The following is a 27,472-nucleotide window of genomic DNA, read 5'->3' on the forward strand; positions in this document are numbered from 1 at the left end:
TCTCTTTCTTTCTTTCTTTCTTTCTTTTTTTCTGCAGAGTTGCTCTGAAACAAAAAGAGAGCTAAAGTCGATGAAGGACAGGTACTGAACCTCCTCACATCTAAAACATGTTTTCCTGGTTATAAATTATTCTGCTAACTAATCACTGAGTGTTTTTATTCAGAATGGCAACCATGGCATATTCATTTAAATATGGAGACACTGAGAGCATGAACAACCCGGTCAGTAAAACCAGACTGACTGAAATGTACGACAAAATGAAACTGCTGCAGTGGCCTAAAGTCAAAGATCAGCTGCAGTCCAGAAGCGTCCAATCAAAGGTTGTTCAAGGTTTGATTCAGGTACAGTAAACTGCTGCCGGGGTTTCAATAAGTGGTTTACATGCTTTTTTTAATGTGTAGCATACTTGAACTAGAAATACTCAATAAGATTAAGAGAAAGAGATTAAGGGGCCCGGAATGGTTTTGAGTTGCTTTAATGTCTGATTACAGACAGAGAAAGAGTTCCCGCACCTCTTCAGAAAGGTGTATGTAATGTTAAAGTAACTGTCCCTAAAAGGAATATATAGTAGTCAGTCCCAGTGACTATTTTACTCATGGTTTTGCTTTTGCCAATGTGCCCAAGTGCTTTCTGAGTAAAACAAACAACAAACGCGGATTGATCCCCTCCTGCCCCACTTAACACATTCAGCAGCGCCTATACACATGAAGGGTCTGGTCATTGGCCCCGCCCCCCGGCCTGACGCTGACTTGTTCCGTGGCTAATTAAGAACAATATATTTGTTGAAAAGACTCAATTAATTTATGAACAATTACATTGGTTTTGATTTTGCAAATATAAGTGTTTTTACAAAAAGTTAAGCTGCTGTTTGTTTTCAAATCACCTCTGCTTAGCTTCTTGCAGACAGAGTGATGGATTGTACGTGATCTGCTCATCTGAGATACCTGGCCAAACTAAAATCATGCAATCTGCAGCTAATCAAGAAAGGAAGAAAGAAAGAAAGAAAAAAGGAGTAGCTCCTACATTCCCCCCATTGACTCAACATTAATGACTTTCTCTCCTGTTCAAGGTGCTGGACAAAACTTAGGGGTTGTTTTGACATCCAATGAATACAGCTTTGCTGAAAATAAGACCATTAACCTAAAACCCAAGTATTCATTTTAATTTATTAGGCTGTGATCCAGTTTTACTGTTTTAAATTTAAACTGCAGGAAATCTTTAGGACTGCAGCAGATGAAGCAAACAAAAGGAAGCAGCAGATTGAAGAGGCTTTTGGACTCAATAATTACAGCAGTGGACTGACTCCACAGAAGGTACTGGACTGTAGGACAGTTATCTTCCCTGCAATAGTCTGCTTCTTTCTGGAAGCAGACTATTGCAGCATCAGTGTGGTTCCTGTGTTCCAGGTTAAAGAGTACAGACAGCTAACAGTTCAGAACCTGCAGATGGCGCTGTTCCACACCAACAAAGAAGAACTTCTGAAGGTACTGTACTGTATGTGGGATAGATGTTAGAAAGAAACTCTGTCCTGTTTGGAACCCAAACAGGACAGAGTTTCATCTGGAGATAAAATTGAACTATTAACAGGTAACAATGAATATTTTCTCTACAGTCTGGTTTCCCTGAACTTGGAGGTCAGTTCTCTGAGCAAGTGATGGCGGATCTGAGACCTCTGACCTCTGAATGCTACTGGCTGAGCTGCTTGATGGCTTTAAACAATCCTCCTCTTCAGCCGGACTGGAAGAACCTCGTTCCCTCGATGGATCCTTGGGACATTTTCCCTAGAAACATCACATCTGCTTCTGTTATGTAGAGGAAAAGTAGTTTTGCAGGACAGTATAATTGGTGTAGTTTGGGTGTGATGGTAATTCCTCTTTTTTTCTGGTTTAATTTCAGTGGTGTTGAAAATCATGAAGCTGTTCCATGCTTGTTTTCAGTTTGCTTCACCAGTTTATTTAAAGGGACAGACAGGGAGGCTGAACTCTGTTGAATAGTTTCAACAGTTTATTAAATTTCTGCATGAAAATACTTTGAATTGGTCTGATGTAATAATTGTTGTGTTTTCAGTAGCTGTAGGAGGAAAATTATCACAATTACTAGAAATAAAGGCTTGAAAATATCAATCCATGTGTAAATTATCTGTCATTCACTTAGTGAACTAAGTTCCAGAAAATCATGTTTTTCAAGAATATTTCAATTTATTCAATATAAGTACAAAACATTTTAGAAATTCTTCTTAAAGATATAAAACATTTAGCAGCTGGTTTGATACATTTAAGACATTTTGAGACTCACTGAATCTGAATATGTCTGGTTACATGGACCGTAGCTCAACATTTACGTTACACAGAGGTAGAACTGCTGAATGTCATCAACGTAAACTTTTATATGTCTGTTGATTCAGTTATTAATTTAAAAAAAAGTTTAACTTAAATCTGTGGTTATTGTTTGAAATACTAATATTTGATTAAAATATAACTAATTACGGTCAATTTATTACCAAGCTGCTAATTACATTTTTTACAGAATGTTTTACCACTACTTATTTTTACCTGTCAAATCTGTCTGAATGGTAAACGTCTTTGTCAGCTTAAGTTGCACATTTACAAGGAATGCAATGAATATATTTTGAAAATATGTAGGACAAGCCAGATTAAAAATTCAATTCAAAGTTTAATGATTGATTGACTTAATAACAGAAATGGTTTTGGATTGAGAAGAGAGCCCATACAGGCTAATGGTGCTAACGGTGCCACTACATCACTCATAATCACTCAAATAAAATATATTGTTAAGTTAAGGCACTAACCAAACATGCAAACAGAAAAGGCAATTCTGAAAGATGAATATTTTATATGATTATGACAAACATTATGCAATAATCTAACTTGCTACTGTTTTACTAAATAAAACTTAATATCTGTTTAACCTTCTCAGCAACTCAGCTGCAGACTGCTTCATAGATCAAAAAAGCTCAGAGGGGCTAAAAACAGTTTTTCTAAGGTACCAATACTGAGAGATTTAGTTTTATAATGTTGAGAGACAAATCATATTCATGAGATCTTGTCCTTCTTATTAAGATTTAGAGAAACTCATCTATGCATTTATCTTTATTGCATTGATTATTGCAATAACGTCTCATTCTCACTAGAACTAGGAAGATAAAGCACATCACTCCCTGTTCCTGTCGCTGTCAGTCTGACTTTGCTCAAGAAGTAACTTAAACATAAAAGCTGCTGTTGATTCTCAGACACCTTACATAACAGGTTTCACAGCTTCAGGAAAAACACTTTTGGCCCCAGTCCCAGTTACATTATTCACATTATTCACTGCATAAAGTATCTTTCTGTTTAGGTGATTATTGATCAAAAGAGAGAATGAAACTCATAATCAAGATCTATAGTCAGATTTTTTCATCTTTTTACTTTTGAAGAGGAAGTTGGTTAAATTTTTGATTAATAAAATTAACTCTTTTTCATTAAAGGAAGTTTTCTTCTCACAGCTATTTAGTGAACTTTACAAGCAGTCAAAATGATGCTCTTTATTATTCAGCTTCATAAAAATATATACATTTCAGTTGATCATTTTCGATCGTTCTCCATCAGGGCAATTTTGGAAAAGTTTATCCTGAATGTGTAAATACAAAGTAACTACAAAAGAAGTTCAGCTGATTTCTACTTAAGCAATCAGGATTTTCATGTCTTAGACAACTAAAACTCTTTATCAGCATTTTGAAATAATTCCCTTTGACTGCATGTTTAACATTAAATTAACATTTGTACAATAATAACACAATAATTATCCATTGCACTGCAACCGTGTGTCTTCTGTCCAGACTAATTTTCTCTAAGTGTTTGTTATGTTTTATGCATAAGCATAAGGAAATAGATAAACACATAAACCAAAGATATGTTGTTTGGTTGATCTTTTCAACCAAACAACAACAAAATTATAGTTCATTACAGGGACTATTTTTACTTACTTAAGTCACTGTATAGCACTTTAAAAGCACTTTTTGCACTTTATTAACAAGCAATTTATTTAGCACTGCACTTTAAGCAGAGATTTGCAAATAACAATTTGCTCACAAGAAGTTTTAGCTGTATTTATTGAGTATTTTTAGTAATTAGCATGTAGCCTTTTGTTCTGGGCTCTGCACAGCTGCTCCTCATTGAGAAGTGAGCTGGTTGCCTGTGAAAGGAGAATAATTGTTACTCAGAGCAATGAGCTACTGGTGGGTAAAACTGAGCAAATGTTTGTGCATAATCTGTTAGGTGTGGAGTGCTGATATTAAGTGACTCACCTGTCTTTTCTGTGTCCTCTCCAGGGTGTTTGGACAAATACTACCCCAGACACCATTTATAGGTTCCGGGAGAGGCCGTGGAAAAGTGTGGGGAGAGAATTGTTTATGGGTTTTTGTGGTGTTTCATTTGGTGTGTGATAAAATATAAAATATTTATAAAAAGTAAGTGGAAATGTTTGTATATAGTAAAAGGTATTTTATTTAAATATGTGGAGATTAGCAAATTGAGATCCCCCTGTGAATTAAAGGTGGCTTGGTCCATCACAGCTAGGACTAAGGTTATGAAATCGTTCTTGTTCTTCTACTTGATGCTGAGGGAAGAATAAACCACTGCTGTTTCCACCTGACTCTGGCTCAACTTTTCATCCTCACTGTAAAATCGAGCCACAAAAGGCTGCCTTGTTACACTTCCTCAGAAAATGGTCACTCCCAAACGTCCTTAAGCTTTAATTAAAAAACAACACCCACATATTTTCCAGGAGGCAAGAAACAAAACTGAAAGATGCTGCTTGGTGTGTCATAGTCAACGTCAATCTTTTTTTACAGAACTTAAAAACATGTTTGTATTAGTGATCTAAAGAATGCCCCTCTTTTCTTGTCATAGTTAAATGAGAATGAGCTAAATTATTTTGACTCATGTAATGTCTAATGTTTCTGCAAAAGGATGAGGAACCCAAACCCAGCTGGAACTGCTGCAGCATGGAGCTTTGGATCAGTTTCATTGGTGGAGGAAAATGCATTTTGTCCTGTAAACCACTAAAAAAAAACATGAACAACAACATTGCTTTTTGAAAACATACAATATGTTGTCTGCCAATAAATTGCCTTTACTCTTTTACAGTAAAACTATTTTTAAAATATTAAATCCTGTTTTTCACGGGACAGATTAAGGTATATTTTTATTTTTTTAAATAACTTTTCACAATTTAATTTAAACAATACACAGTTAAAAATTAAAAATAAGTAGACGCTGCAAATATTCTAAACATTTATTCAGCAATTTGGAGCTTCGTGTCTGAAGGAAAAGGTTTCAAACAATAAAGATCAAAGCTGCTGTCATAAAATGAAAGATCTTCATGGTGAGAAGCATCTCGCCTTAATTGCTTCCTGTTTGAATGAAGTTTCTTTTGTGCTTTATAACCTGTTTTTACTGACTAAAGGGCATGTCAGAAAAATATGAGGGTGTGGTTTGAATTTATTTTGTTTTTCTCGCCCTCCCATAAAGCTGGTCTACACTCGAACCCTGCAAATATGCAGTTGGTCTTAAAATTAGAGGGATGGATTTAAGGAAGCAAGATTTTTATATGTTTCTCATTAAATACAAAATGATCATCAATGAATGTTGTAGCCATGAACTTTCCAGAGAAGGCAGGGCGACTTTTTTAGTTTTTTAAAATTAAGACAGTGTGACATCTTGTGGTGCTGTGAACAGTGGGAATGGCTCCATTTTCAGATTAAACCAAAACAGATTCTGCATGAGGAAAAGGATTCATCATATCTAGAATAAAGATTTTATTGCTAATTTTGTGTAAATTGTTACATGTTTTAGAACCTGTTCCAAAACTGAGATTTTTTTGTATCTATAAAAAGTTGGATGTTGTTTTCTCCCACAGTTTTAAAACTTGATCTGTTGAATTATTTTGTTTAACTCAGTAGCACATCTTCTTGGTGCAGTGCTGAAGTCTGAAACTGTGATGAATGAGTCACACATTCCAGAAACCAGTAAGTCCTGATGACAAGTAAAAAGTAAAAGAGATACTAAACTTCATCAGAAAGCACTTGTGTTTTCTACGTATCGACGCCGCAGACAGACTGATGTAGACGGACAGATCAGAACAGAGAGAAGTCATAATGGGGAACAGGTAAGAGAAATATCTTTACAGTAGTATTTTAGTGATATTAAACCTGTTTACTTAAAATTGTGTTACTGAATAACTAGTATGTAATCAGATGAGAAAAGGGCTGATCAGTTCTACCTCAGTGTGCATGTAGGATTTACTGGATCATAACACCCAAAAGATAAAACGTATTTAAATATTTTAACTGTAAGTCAACAGAGAATGACTTAGAGTTAAATTATTAGTTGCTAAATTATTAGTTTCATTAATTTTTATGAAGATGTGAGATAAATCAAAGTTGTATTTATGCAGATCTGCACAACAGGGACCTCTGTTGTTCAGATGGATGAAAGGTTGCAGATGAATAATAATAATCAGATTATGTTGGGGACTCTAGTTTTTCCTGCACTACAAGGAAGTGTGACATGTTTAGTTGTCATGTCTCATTTCAGCTACAACATTATTGCACAGGAACCAAGAAACTCCTACTGAGAAATGAAATTATGTTACTTTGGTCTTCTACATGATTATCATTATTAATTGGGACTCTGATTCCAAGGTTCTCATTCTTCATGCACAACTTCTTGGCCCTTTGCACCTTTAACATGAGAACAAAAAGTGAAACTTCCTCACCATTTAATTAAGGGATGTGAGTAACATGACAGCAGTGCTCCCTTTAATAAGTGTCACTAAAAATACAAAACTGTGAAAGAAAAAACAAAATAAAACAAACAAAAAGACGATTTTCTCAATCTTTGCTTTTTGGTCACAATTAATTATTTTTTAAATTTTTAAATTATGAGACACAGAAAACCTGAGTAATAACAAAAATACATAAGATAAAATTAATTGATTTTTCAAGGAAAAAAAGTGTACAAAGCAGCAGCTATGCAAAAAGAAAATAATTTTTCTCCCTTGTTAGAACATGAATCAGTTGTGATTTACCAGGTTTTTAGAAATCTGAGTTCAGTTTGACCAGAAACACCGAACCAGGAAACCATTTAAAATATAAGCTGTGCCTCAATCTACAGAAATTATTCACAAAAGGATAACAGACAGTCGTTTACATCTGTTACTTACAAAGTGATTTATTTGGTTTTCAGATTTTACTACAACCACAATATGAGTCATTATCCACTAATGAATAAACGAAGCAACAAGAGTTACTGGCATGATACAATTATACCAAGAGCAAATAGATAACGAATAGAGGAGGTTACAAAAAGCACATAAGAACAACTGAAGTGCTGGAGGCCACATTTACCTCTGTAAAGGTCAAAGTTCACGACTCTAATGTGCAAAAAAAGATGAGACAAAATGACATAAATGGGAGGATTAATGGGGGAAAACAAAAGCTGACTAAAAACATTCACTTACAAATGTCTTAAAATATCTCAAAATATTAAAATATAATCATCTTTGTGAAAGATGTGTCTCATTGCATCTGGGATAAAACAAGCAAAGCATTTGATTAAAAACAACATGATACCAACAATAAAATATAATGGTGAAGCCGTGAGGGCCTGGGTTTCTGGACAACCTGCTGCTTCCCACAAAATAGACCAACATAAGGACAGAATCAAGATTTTTGGAAGTGATGCATGCAAAATCTATAGAAAGTTTTTGTAATGCACTGGATTGACAAAATTAACAGCTTGAAAATAACACAGATTTATACATTTGTATGTCTGCTTTAGAATTATGTTTTATGCTAAATCTATTCATTTTTTCCTCTATAGGCTGTGTAAGGAAACGTCGGAAAAGCCAAAAAAGTCAACAAAGCCGAAAAAGCCGAAAAAATCGAAAAAATCGAAACGATCTCAAAAAGTTGAGGAAGACAGAATAAGGTAAGCTGAAGACTCCAGATGCTGAGTGGTCACCTTAATTGTTTAAGTTGTGTAAAAAATCCTTTTGAAAATTACATAATATACCATGCAATGAAAAAGTGTTTGTCCACGTAGATGTTTCATCTTTTTTTTCTTTTATGTCACACTGAAATGTTTCATATCATTAAATAACATTATTATTGAATAAAGACCTGAGTAAATATAAAACGGAAATGGAAAATTATTATTTCATTCATTAAACAAAAAAGATATTAATTCCAATCTGGTCCTTTGGCTGCCCCCAATAAAACCATAAACTATATGTGATTAAACTATTTTTTTCAGAAAGTTTAGCTCAGCTTCACATGGCATAGAGAGAACATCTCTAAGGACCAAATGATCTGAAAAAGTTACAAATCATCTAAAAAACACAATCAGTAGAAAACATCTTTCAGGAGACAAACAGAGTTTTTATGGCATTGAATTTATCAATGTTTAACTCCAGGATGCAATATAAACTTATAGTTCTGTTCTAAAGTCTGGTAAAATAGTGAAGAATGCAACAAAAAGGCAATTTGGTAAAATGCAGTGAAACAGTCAGGTGTCACTGCATTCTGCATTTTTTGTGAAGAAAATTATTTCTCAACAAATAAAATTCCCATTAAAAATGCTTAAAATGTTAAAGGGAAAGAAGGAATGGAGGGTTAGGAGGCACAGGTGAAAATGTTGTTTTACCACAAATTGGACTATTTAGAGTTGTGGAAGTGAAGAGAATGTGAGATGGTAAAGTTCATGTAGGGCTGGACGAGGACACAAAATTGGCATTGTTCATTCATGGTCCATTATTGGAGAAATGAAGACTTTACTACATTTTCATACATGTTTCAAATTTTCATAATTTCAAATTGGTGGGATTAAAGTCTTTTGCTACTATAGTAATACTTTTATAATGGTGGAAATGTTCATCCTGTGATTTTTTGACAGTCTTAGGTCTTCTGGTGAAAATGAACTTCAGCAGACAAAGTAAGTTGTTCAATCAATCTATAATCTCATAACAATGTGATTGGAAATTAATTGACCAGAATATATAACATACATTTAAGTTTTAAGTGCAATACCAGTACTTCAGGATATGTACTATTTGTCTCACATTAGAAATATTCACACATTTTATTCTTCACTCTTTAGAGCTGCCCTCGAACAAAAAGAAAAGGAGCTTGAATCAGTTAATAAAAGGTATTTTTCACACAACAAGCTAACAGAACATGTTTCAGCCTCAGATATTAGGATGCCAAGTGTAACATTTATTCTAACTTTGCTTATTTAATCATCATAAAAGAAGTTTAATGTAATACAAGGTGTCTGATGTTTCTGCTGAATCTATTTATGAAGAACATATTCTGTTATGTCTTTAACTCAGACTGTCTGAGACAGAAACAACTCATGAAAAGAAGATCCAGGAGATCAAGTCAGTATTATTCAGTGTCTTCAATGATTTTATTACTTAAAACATAGACCTCTGTTCCTCAATGTTCATATAAAATTTAGCTGAGATGACATTTAATACAATTATTTCTCAATATTTTAATTGTTAATTTTCACCTCTGCAGAGAAACTTTAGAAGAAAAGGAAAAAGAAGTGGAAGCAGCCAATGAAAGGTAATTCTAGGAAGCTACAAAAGATATTGGTAAAAAAAAATTACTTCTGACTTTCTAAATTCATCTTAAATTAAAATAGTCTTAATTTTACTTCTGAAATTCTGAAGCACACTAGAATCCTGTTGAACTTCTGCAGTTTGTATGTGTTATAAGTTTGTATCTGTCATATTTTAAAACAGATTGACGGAGACAAAATCATCCCATGAAAATGAGCTCCAGGCGATGAGGTATTTTTGTTTTTACATGGGACCATGACTGGAATATATTTACTGATCATAGAGTTTAAGTTTACATGATCGTAAAACTCTTGCGGTTTTATATAAACCTTATATAACTTAATCACATTTCCTTTTGAAATATGCCTTCTTTCAGTTGAGGTTGGGTTGAAATAAACATGCAGTATACTTAAGCACTTTGTAGTTTCGTCAATTGACAAAATGGCACTTGTGATTTATAATTTGTCTCAAAATAATGATAAAAGATTTTCACTCATTCTATTCATCGTTCAGATCTGAACTTAAACAAAAACAAGATGAACTGGACTCAGCCAATCAAAGGTATTGTTCCCACAATCTGCGATAACAAATTATGATCCAAGTAAAGATTTCTGAGAGTCTCAGTTCTATGATTTCACTCCCCAAACTATTCTGGTATCTTTACTGCAGACTGACTGAAATGAAGACGTCGCATGAGAAGGAGCTTCATGAGATTAGGTACGTATCCATATTGTCAATATGATGTCATCACAGAGTCAATACCTTAATAGTAAATTATTCACTGACGCATCTCCTTTACACATGATGTCCTCATTTATAGATCTGATCTTAGAAAAAATGAAGAGGAACTGAAATCAGTCAAACAAAGGTACGGCACAAATGTAGCATATTTCCAGCATAAACATATGTATAACAGCATAAATAAGATATAGTTCAGGGATTCGACTGAAGGACAACCTTAATGAATCTATTCATAGATAATGTCACCCTGTTCACATAAAAGTTAATAATTTTGCAGAATCTATTGTGAAGAGTTTTTGAATGCTATATTTTTAACACAGATTGACTCAAACACAGACCTTGCATGAAAGTGACCTCGAACAAATCAGGTTAGTGTTTTGTGAGTCAGCTTTCTGATGAGCCCAATACTAAATCACCAAATTAACAATGTTAATTGTTGAATGTTGAGCAAAGTTATGATCTTTAGATGTGTAATGTCCATGGATTTGGTTCTTAACATTTCACATGGAAATTAGCCATTAGTGAGATTTACAAACACTTGTGACCCCAACTATAAGTGCAACTTGTTAAGACACTGATTACTTTGCTGTGAGTGCTCACAGTCATCTCCAACAGAGAGGATAGTTTCTTGCTTAAAACAGTAGATGCTAATTCCTGATCTTTCTGAAGCCTTCTGTTGGCATCTTCAGGAAAGCTCATAGAAAACTATCTGGTTTATTATTTCCTCCTATTTATCAGAAATTGAATAATGGCTGTTTTTATGAAATTGTGTACCGTATTTTCCGCACTATAAGGCGCACCTTCAACGAATGGCCTATCTAAACAGATAGTGTTGTTGCGCAGCACCCCCTCCCCTCTTCTCTCTCTCTCTCTACTTCCCTTCTCAGAGGAGGGAGATGTGCTACCAGCTCTCCGTCTAACGGGTGAATTGAGTTTCCTAAGTCTGCTGGGATTTACCCTATCCAGAACTGAAGTAAATTCTGCTCAAGCTGGCATCGAGAAAGACTAGCCTGGTTTCTAATGACCTCCATCCAGATGTCCCACCCTTTTTCACCCTGTGAATTAGCCAGATAGAGCAGCCCGCAACCAACTAGTTTCACAGAGCACACCTGTTAACGGTCGCTCTTTCTCTTTATTACAACTTGCACTTGTTACTGAACCAGGTAGGTTTTAGTGACTCTGGTGAGTCCCAAGGGTGTTGTTTAGGCTAAAGCAACCTATAAAACATTTTCCACTTTCTCCTCCCAGAATCAAACTTCATAGCTGCTTTATGACCATCAAAGAACTTTAAGGTGACTCATTAACTGAATGTCCACATCTTTTAGATTTTCTTGATGCTAATTATTTTATTAGTAAGGCAATTTTGCAAGGGTCAGTACAGCTTAAATCAGTAACAGAGATAATCAAACAAGTAAAATCAATAATCTAGCCTATCTTTCCCTAATGCTGACACTGTGAACTAAAAAAGGGAAACTTTGAGAGAAACAGACGGAGTTTGGCATCTTGAACCCCAGAACTGGCCTGATGATGAAAAAGGTGTTGCAGCAGCAGGAGGCTCCCAGTACAGGAAGAGTACTGAGTCAGAGCGGCAGATCTCGGGCCTCAGGGTGACTTCCTCATGCGCGTAGCGGTCCTCAGCTTCTTGTCTTGCAGCTCTGTAGCTCCTTTCTCCTCGTCTCACGATCTTTCTGGTCCTTGGAGATGTAGATGAGCTGGTCTCATGGAAGGAACACACCAGTTCTTCCTCTTTGCCTTTGTTCTTTGCCTTTGTCTTTATCTTCATCTTTGCCTTGGTCTTTGTCTTTGGGGTCTCGAACCCAGCTGAGAAAAGTGCAATTTGAAGCCACATGTTGCGGGGCTAACGGGTTGGTCCCCATGTGCAGAACAGTCTTCGGCTCTGTGGCTCCGGCTCTTCTTCAGCTGCAGAGTTCTTTGTCCATCTCGATCTTGGCTCGAAGCTGCCTGAAGGATCCAACCAAAGATTCCTCTTTTGCACTCACCTTATAAAGGGTTTATCCACCCTTTTGGTGCATTTGCATTGGCTAGCTTTGTTGCTGTGCCTCTCATTGGCCGACTACTTGGACAGATGATCTCATATCCATCACCGTCTTGGAGACATTATGACCTGATCTCTGTTCTAATGACCCCCGAGTTGCTCAACAGTCCTCCTATGTCTGTTGCCAGGACACAATAACAACCAGATTAATATTATTACAGTCTGACTCTACTGTTGGGTCTTGATGTCACCTGTGTAATTAATCAGTTTTAAAGGTAACTTTATTCATTGTTTTTATTAAACTAAAATCTCCAGCATGGGGAAGTGGGATGAGCTCCTTTTCTCAACAATAGGTCAGTCAAACGTTATTAACTCAAACTTTATTAACTCAAACTTTATTAACTCAAACTTTATTAACTCAAACTTTATTAACAAACCAGCGTTCTGACAACTATCCCAGCATGCACCACGCGCTTCTTCTTCTACGGGCAAAAATGAAGTCGGCGGCTGCTTACCTGTTGCTAGACCTGTTGTGGCTCAATATTGGTCCATATATAAGGCGCACTGGATTATAAGGTGCACGGTCGGCTTTTGAGGAAATTGAAGGTTTTTAGATGCTCCTTATAGTGTGGAAAATACGGTACTTTCCTGTTCTGACCCAGTGTAGCTGTTTGGAACAAACCGATCTCTAACCAATGCCTTAGGTAGATTTTACAACAAAAACATTTGAACAAATCTTAAAGGAGAACCTTGCTTTTACTGGTCGTTGAACAGTTTCTGTAGTCATATGTTTGAAACCTATTTATTGGCTCCATTTGTGAAGTGTTTCGAGTGAAAGTGCAGTAAGTGTGAGGATTTAGTTGTTAACCATGAACAGGTGGATTGCTCCTGTAGTACACGGGTGAGATCATATCTCAAACTGAACAGTTTGAACATCTTGAACAGTGAAGGAGAGGTTTATGCATCTGGTTTCCTTCTTATTGTCAGTTTTTACTGTCTTGACATGGTACCAGATAAGTTACAGATGGGACTCCAAATAGGGAATTCAACTTCTGATTGTAGGCGCAAGGAAGTAACCTGTATTAAATGTCAAAATGTACCGACTTTGTTTTAATTAATACATAGCATTTACATATAAATTTATGGTGAAAACTTTTTTGTCACAGATCTGCCCTGGAGCAGACAGGAAATGAACTAAAAGCAGCTGATCAAAGGTACGTCAATAAAATACAGATGAAGATATTACAATTCATAGTTTTACAACTGTTGGCTGGTTGGTTAACATTAAGAAAAAGCATTGAAAAAAATACATGTGTGATGTGTTTTCATGTCATATTTTCAACAGACTTAATGAAACAAAAACGTCATATGAAAACAAACTTCTTCAGGCAGGGTGTGTAAAGGTCATGAATCCAACATTCGTTTCTGCTGGAAACTTATAATATCTACTAAAATTTGACATAGACAGCATGAGTTCATGGAAAGATTTATGAAGTGGATATTCAACCTTTAGCTTAAAATAACACTGTTGTCTTTGACATATCTCCCTTAACTCTTTACAGATCTGAGTTGAAGCAAAAAGAAGAACTGAATTCAGCTCTTCAAAAGTATGGCTCAAAAACCTAACATAATAGAGTATAAAATAGTTTAATTCAGAATGTTTAAGTACACCTGATAGTTTGTTTCTGAAGTGGAATTTGAAAACACAAATTTGAAGTTTATTTTTATCTTTTATGTTTTACATAGGCTGATTGAAGCAAAGACGTCTGATGAAAATAAACTTCAAAGTGCGAGGTAAACCTTTTCTAAAAAGGGTAACTTCAGAATAAAAGATTGATCAAGTCTTTTAGCATGTGAATGAGTTAGATATGTGCTATTTTTCTGTATTCACAGCATTTTAACTTGCAGGCTAGTCAGGAAATGAGAAGTACATCTGATGTCAGCCAGTCAAAGATACTTTGATGTTGCAGTTTATAATACATTAGGGTTCAACTCATCGTTCTTCCAGTTTGACATGTGGAAAGTTTAATAGTTTCGATGACCTGGAAATAGTTAAAAAAATAATGCAACTCAGCAGTTTTTTCCTTTGATTAGAAAGTCAGTCTGTTATAAATTTCTCTGTTTTAACAGCCTGCCTGAAATACAGAGTAATTATGTAGCTGAGCTCCAGCAGACGAGGTACGATTTGTTTCTGTATCTATTTTAGCTTTGAATAATGACTGAAGAACATTTTATTTAATGAACATTGATCAAAAGAACACATTTTTATTATTTCTTTTTAAAAACATGTTATAAAGCATTAGAAGAATCTACATTAGTAAATAAAAGGCATTGCAGTTAACATTATTAATCTGCATGTCAGTATTTTTTGAGTTACTTGTGTTTATTAAAAATAAAACATTGACAGTAACAATAAACTAGATGGCAATTTGCTAATGATGTTAATTTGAAAAGAAAAAAAATAATGGTTGAATCAAAGATTTACTCTTATTTCCACACAGCCTCATTGCTGAAAAAATGTCTCTGGAAGCAGATCTTTATGATGTGAGGTAAAATCTACCTAACTAAACACAATGATGAAGCACAAACTTTTTCTTGATTTGATGAAGAAACTCGGAACATTCTGATTTATTTACTGACATGTTTCTAATGCAAATAATTTCACCCTTTATAGATCTGCTCTAAAACAGAAAGAAGAAGAACTGATATCAGTCAATGAAAGGTATTTTCTTCTCACAAAAACCTGAAATAACAAATTACAATATGAGATACAAACCTGATTGTTTCAGTTCATTTTACCGCAGAATCAATAAGAATATTTATCTATTGCCTCTTTATCACAGGCTGAACAATGAGCTCCAGACAGTCAGGTATTTTTCTACATATTTATTTTACTTGGACAATAACTAGAATGTATGGTTTTGGGTTGCAGTAAACAAACACATTGAGGATTTTCAGAAATTGTATTCTACATTCTCAGATCTTTGCTCAAAAATAAAGAAGAACTAGAATCAGCTAATAAAAGGTTTGTTCACACAACAATATAATGTTCTTGTTAAATCTGTGTCATGAAGATCATGATCTGTTATGTCTTTAACTCAGACTGACTGAGGAAAAGACTGTTCATGACAATGAGATCCAGAAGATCAGGTCAGTTTTCAGAGTCTGTATTTACAGGAGAGTTAAAGTGAGTTATTACTTTAAATGTCAATTAAACTTCCTAAAGGTTCAAAAATAATTTGTTAAAATGACATTTGGTCTCATAGTTTCTCCAACAATGTTTTAATGGTTAATATTCTCCTCTACAGGTCAACTTTAGGAGAAAAAGAAAAAGAATTGAAATCAGCCAATAAAAAGTAAAGAACACATCATATTCTACAATATTTTATTTCTTACTTTCTACATATTTAGGTATTTCATACATTTATTTTCGTAGAAATGTATGAAACACACTATAATGTTGTTCCTGCAGTATTTGTATCATGAGATTTAATCTGTCATGTTTTAAAATAGATTGACTGAAGCAAAAACATCCCATGATGATCAGCTCCAGAAAATGAGGTATTTTCTCTGTTTTTACATGAAATATATGAAAACACAGATATTTGTCTCAAAATGAGACAGCCATTTTTTCACATTTTATTGTTTTCATTCTACAGATCTGATCTTCAACAAAAAGAAGAAGAACTAAAATCAGTTAATAAAAGGTATTGTTCACACAAGTTAACAGAACATGTTTCAGCTCCAGATATCAGGGCGATAAATGTAAAAGTTCATCAAACAGTTTGTTTGTTTAGTGAAGATGAAAGAAGTTCAATGCTTTGAAAGATCTCTGATGTTCCTGCTGAATCTGTTTTATGAAGAAAATGATCTGTTATGTCTTTAACTCAGACTGACTGAGGAAAAGACTGTTCATGAGAAGGAGATCCAGGAGATCAGGTCAGTGTTGTTCAGGGTCTGTGTTTACATGAGACACTTATTTGAATGAGTTACTATTTATAATGATAATTCCAGTTTCTGAAGGTTCATATGAACTTTAGCTAAAATGATGTATAATTGTATTATTTCTCCAAATATGCTTTAATAGCTCATTTTCTCTTCTACAGATCTGTTTTAGAAGAAAAAGAAAAACAATTGAAATCAACCAGTGAAAGGTAAAGCAAAACATGAAAACATCACTGTTTAAATTATTTTAATAATATAAAAATCATGCTACTATTTTAGGTTTATTAGAAAATTATAAAACTTACTGCAATGCCAGGATGTTCCTGCAACACTTGTATGATGAGGAGTTTTTATCTGCCATATTTAAAACAGACTTACTGAGACAAAACATCACATAATAATGATATTGAGAATTTGTTGCATTTTTCTCTGTTTTTAAATGACAATGTCTAGAATATATGTGCTAATCATTGGCTATAGTAGAAACATTAGTGATGTTTACATCACAGTATCGAAGCTCTTGAGATCATTTACATTCTTCAATATCTTTCTCATATTTCCTTTGCAACAGAAGAAAGGAAAAAGTTATGTTCACACACTGAATGAATCCATTACACTTTAAATATTTAAGTATCTCCACCACAGATTGACCAAAACAAAGGCATCACTTGAAAATGAGCTTCATCAAGTCAAGTAAGTGTTTTTCATTCTACCCAATTGCATGGATGAAACTGAAATGTGGAGGAGAGTTTGGAGTATTTACATGATGCTGGAGTCCAAAGATTTATGTGGATCTTTGGACAGAACCACCTTGGAGTTGGACTTCTTGTCAGAGAAGTTCTTGTGTTTTTATTGTGGTGATATAGGTTACTCTGCCTTATTCTACTGTTGGGTCACAGTAGACATGTAGTGTATGAAAGCACAATGTAACTTTGTTAAATGTCCTTTATAAATAAATCACTACTACTGGTCTCAAAACAAAAGATTTTCACAGATCTTATTCTTCATTCTTCAGATCCGACCTTAAACAAAAAGACGACGAACTGAAGTTAGTTTGTGAAAGGTACTCATTATTGTTCAATATCATTTTTTTCTGAGTTTCCAGGTTCACTTGATGATGAATTAATTAGACAGACACGTAAAATATAGAAAACAATTTAAAAAGCTTTGTAAATATCATAATATTTTTTATTTCTGTTTGTTCAAGGTTACATTAAAATGTTCTTTTTAGTTGTTTTTATCAAGTTAAACATATTGCATCTTCATTGTTTTCACCTCAGAATCTGTGTTAGAAATGAAACATTTCTACTTTGTTTTAACAGACTGGCTGAAAAAGAGGCTGCTTATGAAAATGAGCTCCATGAGATGAAGTTTGTATTTTTATAATTATTCTCTTGAAACAGTGTTCAGACAATATATTTACTTATCACATGTTGTAGAAACACAATTGCTCATTATTGAAACATTTTTAAAAATTAGCACAAAAAAAAACTATGAGGCTATGGAGCTTTTATTGAAATGTTTAAAACATATCAGGAGGTTTTCTCACTTTTCTATTCAATTTCCAGATCTGCTTTAATAGAAAACGAAGAACTAAAATCAGTGAATAAAAGGTATTGTTCACACAACACGCTAACAGAACATGCTTCAGCTCCAGATGTTAGGATGCTATGTGAGAAAGTTCATCTAACAGTTTAGAAACCATCAGTAGATTGAAAGATCTCTGATGTTCCTGCTGAATCTGTTTTATGAAGAAAATGATCTGTTATATCTTTAACTCAGACTGACTGAGGAAAAGACTGTTCATGAGAAGGAGATCCAGGAGATCAGGTCAGTGTTGTTCAGGTTCTGTGTTTACATGAGACAATGATGTGTATGAGTTATTATTTTAAACATAAATTGCACTTCATCAAGCCTGATATGAACTTTAGATAAGATTACTTATAATCCTATTATTTTTCTTGGAAAATATTGCCTCCTTTACAGGTCTGATTTAGCAGAAAAAGAACAGCAAGTGAAATCAGGAAATGAAAGGTAAAACCTGAAAGAAAACATAACAAAACCAAAAATATTTTAATTCTGACTTTCTTAATCCATACTATAGATCTAGTTTTACTCGCAAATTATAAAACACACTGCATTACTGTGATGTCCCAGCAACATTTGTGTTATGAGAAGTTTTTATTTGTCATATTCAGACTGACTTAAGCAAAAATATCCCATGAATTGAATTCCAAAAGATTATATTTTGTCTTTGTTTTCCATGGGATATGTTATTATGCAATAGTCAGCCACACCCATACCTCCTCTCAGACTCCAGCAGACTGACTACTGACCAGCTCTCCACCTAACGGGTCCAAAAAGCCTCTAACTCCTGAGTATTACTACAGATGAGAGTGTAGAGGACATTCTGTTTAAGCTGGGAGCGAGAAAGATGCGTCTAGACTCTAACTACCTTCAGATCCTGAAGTTATGACCTTTTACAGTTAATGAAACAGCCCTTTGACTAGCCTGCAGTTGTCTGATTTCAGAAACCACTCCTGTTAACGGTAGCTCTTTCTCTATTAATAACGTTCACTTGTTACAGTGATCCATGATCCTGGTGAATTGCCCCCTAATTCACTAGGATCATGATCATTGATTTTATATTAACCAGAAGAATTTACCTTCAATTGATTCAATTAATTTAACTGTCCACAGCATCAATTAGACTTTAATATTTTATTAGCAAGCTTTAGCAGGGGAAAATGACATACAGCTTCTTCAATCAAAAAAATCATGAGATTAATATAAATTTAAGGAATTTAGAAATCACACCTCCTTCCAGTCCCTAAACTGTGTTACTGATCTAAATGAGAGGCTTTGGGATGCAGATCCACTCGTCCCCAGATGTTGAGTTGAGTTAGGCAGCAGAAACTTTAATATCCATGGTCGGAGACCTGTCTTGTCATGGCAGAACCCTTTTTTTTAGAGTAGATCCAAAGTTGAACTGGTGAGTATCCTCCGTGAACTCAGTTCTTTATCCACGTGTGGTCTTTGTCTATCCTCCATGTCCACTGCAGCATAGTTGAAATCTTTAGGGTTGAGTGTAGGGCAGTTGTCGAATCAGAACCCAGGTTGTGGGTAAAAGGATCTTGTTCCCTTCTCAAGCAGTGTGAAGTCTTCACCTTCCCGGGGTGTCAAAGCGTAGCCCTCAGATGATCCTGCATCTTCGTGTGGTCTTGACTCGAACACTGCGGAACAAAGAACCCTGGTTCTTTTTTCTTATGTGTTTTTATACTCTCTGCATTTTGGTTGTGTATGCATCAGTGGCTTACACAATCTTCTTTGCACAATTACCATTCTTCCCTTGGCGTCATACGCCCTCGGTTAACTGCCGACCTTTACTTAACTAGACTCTTGAACTTCCTTTTTCTTTGAAACACTCTTGCTGCGATTCTTATCAGCACTCAACCTTCTGGTCCTCTATGCATTTCACAATACTTCCTGTCTCTTCTGTGCTCACAGTTCTTCCTCCCCACCCAGCCTCTGGTTGTGACACAGTAGAAGATATTTCTATTTTACTTATACTCATTACTTTTTTGACCTGTTTTCTGTGTGTCCTGGAAAGATCTCAATCAGTCCCAACCAGGTTTCACGACAGATATTAACTAAATTATGATTACTGATGATAAACTGTAGAAATATTGTTGATGTCTATGTCAAAATTTCAAAGCTCTTATGAGGTCATTTAAACTTTAACTGTCTTTTTCATAGTTTCTTTGAGAGAAGGAAAATGGAAGAAGAACTGGAGTCAGTCAAAGATATTGTTCCCACAATGTGAAAGAGACAATAATTATAAGTATTGCAATCTGAGCGTCTCAGTTCACCTGGGAATTTACTCCAAAATCTGTGTAATTAAGGGTTCAAATGATATGTGTATCACAGACTGACTGAAACGACATCACTTCAGAAGGACCTTCGTCAAATTCGGTAAGTTCAGAGTTAGTTTTATATGACCCACATACAGGATGTTACGGCCCCCCCCTTTGTAAGGAGGAGGGGAGTAACACGGCAACCATAAAAACTTGACAGAGTCCAAGTGAGTGTTGTAAAGAGAAGGGATTTATTGATGACAAAAATCCCAGAAGGCTCACACAAACTGTGGGGGAGAAAGGGGCGGTTAGGTGGTGCCAAATCAGAGAAAATAATACAAAACAGGGCCTGACTACCGACTGTGCTAAAGAAATAAAAGAAAACAAAAACCCTGCCTATCTAATCTAACAAAAGTTTCCACCAAAACTTTACATGGGGGGCACCCACCTGCTTACCTAGTGTATCTAACAGAAAAAACACCTACGTGATGAAATGTACAAGGTACCCCAAACTTGCCTCACCCTCTAACTCCCACCACAAACCTTCACACAAAGAAACAAGTTATGCGTCAAGTAACAAAGCCAGATCCCAGCTCTCCCCAGCTGGGCTGCTTAAATAAGGCCTCCCTGGATGCTGATTGGCCCATGGTTGATGAGAATCAATCAGGGGAGATTGACACCAGCTTTCCCTAGTACCTGTAAAGAGACAAAGGAGGAGGGGAAAGAGAAACAAACAGCCTGGCAGGCATGTAACACAGGATAACTACTTGAGGTTCCTGAGATTTAAGGATTTAGTGCCTTGGTAATACATACAGTGGGTTATTTTCTTTTTTCAATTGGAGTTCAGTTGCTGTAAACACGAAGCTTCCTAAAGCACTTTGTTATGGCCACTCTTGCACCACAAAAGTCCACAATAAAAATCCCAGAGTCGTCTTTCAGGAGGAGGTTTTCGACTCACTCAGAGAAAAACTAAAAAGCACTCGCAGAGACTTTTCTGATTTCAAAGGGTTTTTTTTATTTATTAAAATAACAAAAAATAATGTCGGAGTTGACTTTAAATATAAACATTAATTTGTGGTACAAAAACCTTTTCACTCCTCACTCCTTCACCAAACAATCAGATCAGCCCCAGCAGCTGTTTCTGCCTGTTAATCACTGCAGGAGGCTGACTGACCAGGAGGAGGGTCTAAGCAAAACAAATAAATAAATACATAAATAAATATAGATCTGCCATTCACAAAACCTTAGAGCTGTGAAAAATAATAATTTAGCAAAAAATAAATTAATCTAATTCTTAGTAGGCTCCAACACACTGTCATTCTGTTAAATGTCATAATGAATTATTTTATTTTTCTGAAAATAAGACAAATAATAATATTTTTTCATTCTTCAGATCTGACCTCAAACAAAAAGAAGAAGAACTAAAATCAGTTCATAAAAGGTATTGTTCACAGACAAGTTAACAGAATATATTTCATCTTCAGATTTCAGGAAAAGTGGAAAAGTTCATCTCACTGTTTGCTTGTTTAGTGATGATAAATGATGTTCAATGCATTATAAGTTCTCTGATGTTCCTGTTGAATCTGTGTTATGAAGAACATGATCTGTTATATCTTTAACTCAGACTGACTGAGACTCAGATTTCTCATGAAGAGCAGATCCAGAGGACCAGGTCAGTGTTGTTCAGAATCTGTGTTTACATGAGAAAATGATCCAATAAATTATCATGGACTGTTACAACTTACTAGATCTAAACAATAACAGTTACAATCTTATGAGTAAATTTAATACTTTATCAAATGACATGTTTTTGTGTTCTTTACAGATCAGCTTTGGGACAGAAAGAGGAAGAAGTAAAATCACTGAACCGAAGGTAGAACTTGAGCTGCTCATGTGACAACACTGAGTTTTCAATATAAATTATTTTGTTGGTGAAAATAAAAAATGTGAGTTACATTGAGATTTGATTGAAAATTTTATTGTCCTGTGTTTTGAGGGGGATTGTGTTTGGATTGTTCACTTATATTAAACCCAGATCACTGTTTACATCTCTACAGTTTGACAGACATGGAGAAGAACCTCATAGAGACAAAGTATGTAATATTCTCTTCACCTTTTCAAAGTTTAAATATTGTAACAGATGTAAAACATAAATTAGTTTAGGTCAGCAATGCTACATCCTGAAAGTTTCTCATCTGATAAGAGTTATAATATCAATAGCAACGTCAAAACTTTTATTTTGTTACAATAACTTGAGACATTTTTCTTCAACAGAGCCTCTCTGAAACGAAAACAGCAAGAACTCACTTCTTTCAAAGACAGGTGCTTTAAAATAAATACATATATAAATTTATATGTCGATATACATACATAACATTTATTTTCTCTCACAGAATGGCACGACAGCTCTTTGTTTCCAAACCTGCTGCTGAAACTGATGACCTTCACAAGCAGAAATTAGAGGAAACAATGTAAGATTTATTTAGAAATTAAACTGAATGAAGGATTTTGTGTAGTTTTCCTTATTAGTTATATTTTTCAAACATTTGTGTTACTTATAAATCAAAACGTTCAGTTCAGTTACCAAACTGAACTGAACATTTCAACTGAAAATGATTTTTCATTCCTTGATGGAAAAAATAACCTTAGCTGGTTCTATGTGTTTATTGTTAAGCATTTCTTTAGTGGATAATGTTTTGGTGCTTGAATAAATTTAGCCAAGTCTTAGCTTTGCAAAGACAGAATCCATGAAACAGTTAAGTAACTCGTACAGATGGTACAGTCGATCCCAAAGGTTTTCATACACTGAGCAGATTTAGGTTTAAAGTTATCTTTGATTTTCACCAACATGTTTTTTTCTACCTGCAAATAATGTTTTGGAGTGGCCATACCAGTCACTGGGGAGTGTGTCTGAATGTGGGGGAAGAGCTAAAGATAAGGGTGATGGAAAATAAATGTTCCAACTTCAAAGATTTAGAAATTTTGAATACCACCAAAAAAGGCAAAGGTTTGTTGAGTAATTTTAGGAAGGATTTGATTTCTGTATTGTCCAGAACTATGTTTTAATTGACAATGTGGGTGTAGATTTTAAGCTTGTAATTTTTAAAAACAGCAATTCATGTGACACTGTGTTATTAGTGATAACAATGGCCTCCTTTGAAATATATCACCTTTTATAAGAGAAAAAGATGGAGGCTCATTTTTCAAAGCCTTGTTTTCAACATGTTTTTCATTTTCATAAGTGGATGGAGTAATGTAACATTTTAAACTCTAGTGACAGGCTAAGTAACACATTTTTTATGTTTGTGCAACATTACAAACACCTCAGGTGTTTGTAATGTACAACCTAAGTTTCAGAACTGATGAAGCATCTTGCATGTCAGATGTAATGTCTTCAAGATGAAAAGTTAATTCCAGTTGCCTTTAACGCTCAACATTATCATGTCCTGGATGACAGATATTTTACACAAACAGTAAAATGTCACATTTACATGTAAATAATGTCATTTTTTTATACAGGCAAAAGAAAATCAATCATTAGGCTAAAGCATAGGCAATCAGATACCCTGAATATTTCAATATCTCTAGAATAAACAAACCTGGTTGATCTCTATTACTGTTACATTATTTCAATACCTGTTGAGAGAGACTTGACTCATTTACTGTCATAATCTAACTTCTTGGTTTTATCTAAAACTGCCAGAGGTATTGAATTTAGAAAAGTCACATAGACTGACATTTTTGCACACAATTTCCCTTTCTGTAGGTCTGCTCTAAGAAACAAAGAAGAAGAATTGATATCAGTGAAGAAAAGGTAAAATTCACACAACAAGCTGAAAAAAACTATTCTCATTTAAACACTTCTGTAATTTTATGGCAGAATCTGTGTTGTGGAGATTTAATTAGTCGATTCTTTACCAGGCTTACAGAAACAAAGGCATCACATGAAAATGATCTTTATCATATGAGGTAATAATTGTTCCATCTTCCCAATAGAACACTATAAGGGTTGAAGAGATTTCAGTGTATATATGTATGCATGCAGTCACATGCCATTTTGTAACAGAGATGAAGTTCATCTCATCCCGACTTACTGGCCCATAATGTTCTTGTGTAGCGAGAAACATTACAGAGAAGCCGAGACACAAGTTTTTTACTATATGAATAAAAAGGTCACAAAACATTTATTGCTTTTTATGTGAGGAGTGATATTAACATAAATTTGTTGCTGCCAATTAGATATGGGGGAGTGTGCATGAAAAATTGTGAAAAAAATGGTTAAAGAACAGAGAGTTCTGGAATTAGTTTAGAAAGTTTGATTTAGGTCTGAACAGATTTTAAGGAATTGTCATGAATTTCTTAACAGATTTGATTTAAGAGAAAAAATATCAGTACAAGTTCGACCAGTTAAAATGCTTACATTTTCCTCAGATATGTCTAACATAACTGAATGCATAGTTTATTATTAGTTTGTTTATTTAAAAACTATTTTTCTCCTCACAGATCTGAATTGAAACAAAAAGAGGAAGAAGTGAAATTCCTTAAACAGAGGTATAAGATATGTAACTATCACATTTACATTCAGTTATTTCAAATTTGCATTATGTCATTTAAAAGTTGCAGATTAAACAGTGAGGAGTGACTCATGATTGCTTAAAGTACATTTCTAAAAAGTGTTTCCCTGTCCAGCATGTTTGCAATTTGGAAGTGATCTTTAGAGCTTCACTTGTGATCAAGAGCACAAACAACTGAAAGAGGAAGATTTTAGCAGAGAATTAATTTATTCAAGGAAAAAAATAAATAAATTCTCTATGCAGCAATTTGCAATCCAAATTAGTTTGGTTTTGATTCCTTGAGCTAACCTCACCTGCAAAGGAATAAGACACAAAGAAGTATCTTAATATATCACTTGTTGTGAATAAGCACAATATAAATTAACTTGGTGACCTTCTACCTTCAGTTCTGACTTTTATGTAAATGAAGATAAATATTATATTTACTTAAAGACTGCAGGAATCAGCAGATGTGAGATCCAGCCCCCAGCGTTGTAACCCACAAGGATGTGAACACAAAGAAAGGTTTGATTTTGTAAAATTAACTATAAAATATAAATAACCAGTAATTAGAGAACTGATGATTTTAATAATTTGTATATTTTGACACAGTATGACACAGATGGAGGCATTTTACAAAAAGAAGCTCAATGAGGCCCGGTAAGAAATTTCCTGATATTTTGTGTAGCCACTTACTAGCTAATATTTAACCTAATGATTTATCTCTGCAGGTCTGTATTCAGTTGCTAATATTAGATCAGCGTTTGTGTTCCTGAAAGCTTCATTCTTTCCTCCACAGATCTGAAACAGCCAAAAAACAGACAGAACTGAAATCAGTGAAAGACAGGTACAGAAAGATGAAACTTCATATTTACTGACCTGCTGCATAAATAACCAAACTGTCTGACAGGCTGGCAGCTCAGGTAGCAGCTTCACTGAAAACAGGAGACACTGAGAGCATGAACAACCCGGTCAGTAAAACCAGACTGACTGAGATGTACGACAACCTGAAGCTGCTGCAGTGGCCAAAGGTCAAAGATCAGCTGAAGTCCAGGAAGAGGAACCCAAAGGAGGCCAAAGATCTGATTCAGGTAGATCTGATCTCAGGACGTTCACCTGCTGGGTTTAATGTCACTGTGGGTCTCATTTGATATTGAACTGATGTTTGTAGAAAACATTTGGAAATGCATCAGATGAAATGAAGAGAAGGAGGCAGCAGATAGAAGAAATGTTCCAGCAGTCAGAGTCCAGCAGTGGACCGACTCCTCAGAAGGTAACTGGACTGTAGAACAGCTTTCTGCACAGAATCACTAAAGCAGCATGAGGAAGTGTGTGAGCAGCAGCTTCCTGTGTTCCAGGTTAAAGAGTACAGACAGCTAACAGTTCAGAACCTGCAGATGGCGCTGTTCCACACCAACAAAGAAGAACTTCTGAAGGTAAGTTTACAGATGATCCAGTTTGGAAACCAAACAGAACAGATACATTTATAGCTCTAATAGATCAATCAGTGTGTAACATTGAACATTTCCTCCTCAGACTGGTTTCCCAGAATGTTTAGATGAATTTCCAGAGGAAGTGAAGGAGGATCTGAGACCTCTGACCTCTGAATGCTACTGGCTGAGCTGCTTGATGGCTTTAAACAATCCTCCTCTTCAGCCGGACTGGAAGAACCATGTTCCTGGGTTTGACTCCTGGGATATTTTTCCTCGAGAAATCAAACTATCTGTCATGTAGAGGAAGCAGATACAGAAATGAAGAAAACAGATTCTGATATCACTTCTTGTTTCTTAATTATTTTATTGTTGGTAATGGTTTGTGTGGGGTTTCCTTTGTAAAACAACATGAATGAAGAAATTATAATAAATGGGGAATTCTTTCAAATTTGAAAGTTCTTACAGGGAATCAGAATGTTATATTTTGACAATGCCTGCAGTTGTTTCTGTGTCTTTAATCTCTTTCTTTACTCTGAAAAAAAATCCAGTGAAGATCCTCAGAAAACACGTTAATTTTATAAACCTTCTGATGCGTTTTTTTGCTTCATCTGCACTCAATGAGCATGAATATTTAATGTAGCAGATGGAATTATCTCAAAACAAAGAAACCACCTAAACCCGTCCCGAGCACATTTAGTTTTTATTTTTAAGTAATAGTGACAAAGTTTGGTTAGAGTAGCAACCAATCACAACTTGTTTCTTGTTTCCAGTTTTCTTTTTTGATTCAGCTATTGTTACATAAGATCCTAATCAAAATGTACAGAATCATCCATCTTCCTTACACCCTTGTCCCTTAGTGGGGATGGGAGGGCTGCTGGTGCATCTCCAGCTAACGTTCCGGGCGAGAGGCGGGGTTACCCTGGATGGGTCACCAGTCTGTCGCAGGGCAACACAGAGACACACAACCATGCACACACACAGGGCCAATTAACATCATGTTTTTGGACTGTGGGAGGAAACCGGAGTACCAGGAGAAAACCCACACATGCACAGGGAGAACATGCAAACTCCATACAGAAAGACCGGGGCTGGGAATCGAACCCAGAACCTTCTTGCTGCAAGGCAACAGCTCTACCAACTGCCCCACTGTGCAGCCATATACAGAATCAGAATCACAAAAATCATTTTACTTGTTTATTCAATTCCAATCTTCATATATTTTCACATTGCCTATTTCACAAATATTGTCCACTTGTCACAGTAGAGCAATGAAGCACCGCGGCGCATCAGGTCAAGAGTCAAACAGTTGGATTTGAATGGGATCATTAG

The 27,472-nt window shown here is 35.1% G+C and overlaps 1 protein-coding gene across 5 annotated transcripts; it reads left to right on the plus strand.

Moving 5' to 3' along the window:
• Positions 1-6,061: 6,061 nt before the first annotated feature.
• LOC106940918 (myosin heavy chain, muscle-like) lies at positions 6,062-26,567 on the plus strand. 5 transcript variants are annotated; one of them, XM_015023797.1, is made up of 49 exons: positions 6,062-6,165; positions 7,881-7,988; positions 8,952-8,990; positions 9,156-9,203; positions 9,388-9,435; positions 9,578-9,625; positions 9,805-9,852; positions 10,135-10,182; positions 10,291-10,338; positions 10,442-10,489; positions 10,683-10,730; positions 13,525-13,572; positions 13,704-13,751; positions 13,921-13,965; positions 14,105-14,152; positions 14,489-14,536; positions 14,860-14,907; positions 15,033-15,080; positions 15,202-15,228; positions 15,339-15,383; positions 15,461-15,508; positions 15,667-15,714; positions 15,872-15,919; positions 16,018-16,065; positions 16,250-16,297; positions 16,465-16,512; positions 16,949-16,996; positions 17,319-17,366; positions 17,626-17,673; positions 17,872-17,916; positions 18,086-18,133; positions 18,290-18,337; positions 20,231-20,275; positions 21,551-21,598; positions 21,782-21,829; positions 21,983-22,030; positions 22,215-22,250; positions 22,432-22,479; positions 22,551-22,628; positions 23,924-23,971; positions 24,079-24,126; positions 24,661-24,708; positions 25,164-25,235; positions 25,323-25,370; positions 25,510-25,557; positions 25,621-25,801; positions 25,882-25,983; positions 26,069-26,146; positions 26,247-26,567. In XM_015023797.1, the coding sequence occupies exons 1-49, from the start codon at positions 6,155-6,157 to the stop codon at positions 26,442-26,444; spliced, it is 2,742 nt and encodes a 913-aa protein (XP_014879283.1). In that variant the 5' UTR covers positions 6,062-6,154; the 3' UTR covers positions 26,445-26,567. The 5 variants fall into 5 exon arrangements, with proteins under 5 accessions (XP_014879283.1, XP_014879284.1, XP_014879285.1 ...); XM_015023798.1 differs by lacking the exon at positions 14,860-14,907; XM_015023799.1 differs by lacking the exons at positions 16,465-16,512; positions 16,949-16,996; positions 17,319-17,366; ... (1 more) ...; positions 17,872-17,916; positions 18,086-18,133 and having other exon boundaries at positions 6,063-6,165.
• The last annotated feature ends 905 nt before the right edge of the window (positions 26,568-27,472 follow it).

Source organism: Poecilia latipinna, unplaced genomic scaffold (genome assembly GCF_001443285.1).
Source record: "Poecilia latipinna isolate Pla-1442-1.1 unplaced genomic scaffold, P_latipinna-1.0 Scaffold3417, whole genome shotgun sequence".
Lineage (NCBI taxonomy): Eukaryota > Metazoa > Chordata > Actinopteri > Cyprinodontiformes > Poeciliidae > Poecilia > Poecilia latipinna.

Bases quoted from the DNA above. Each gene is read 5' to 3' on its own strand.
- LOC106940918 (XM_015023797.1), top strand. The intron at 15,715-15,871 runs GTAAAGAACACA...GTTTTAAAATAG, and splicing joins TTGAAATCAGCCAATAAAAA to ATTGACTGAAGCAAAAACAT. The intron at 24,127-24,660 runs GTAATAATTGTT...TTCTCCTCACAG, and splicing joins AATGATCTTTATCATATGAG to ATCTGAATTGAAACAAAAAG.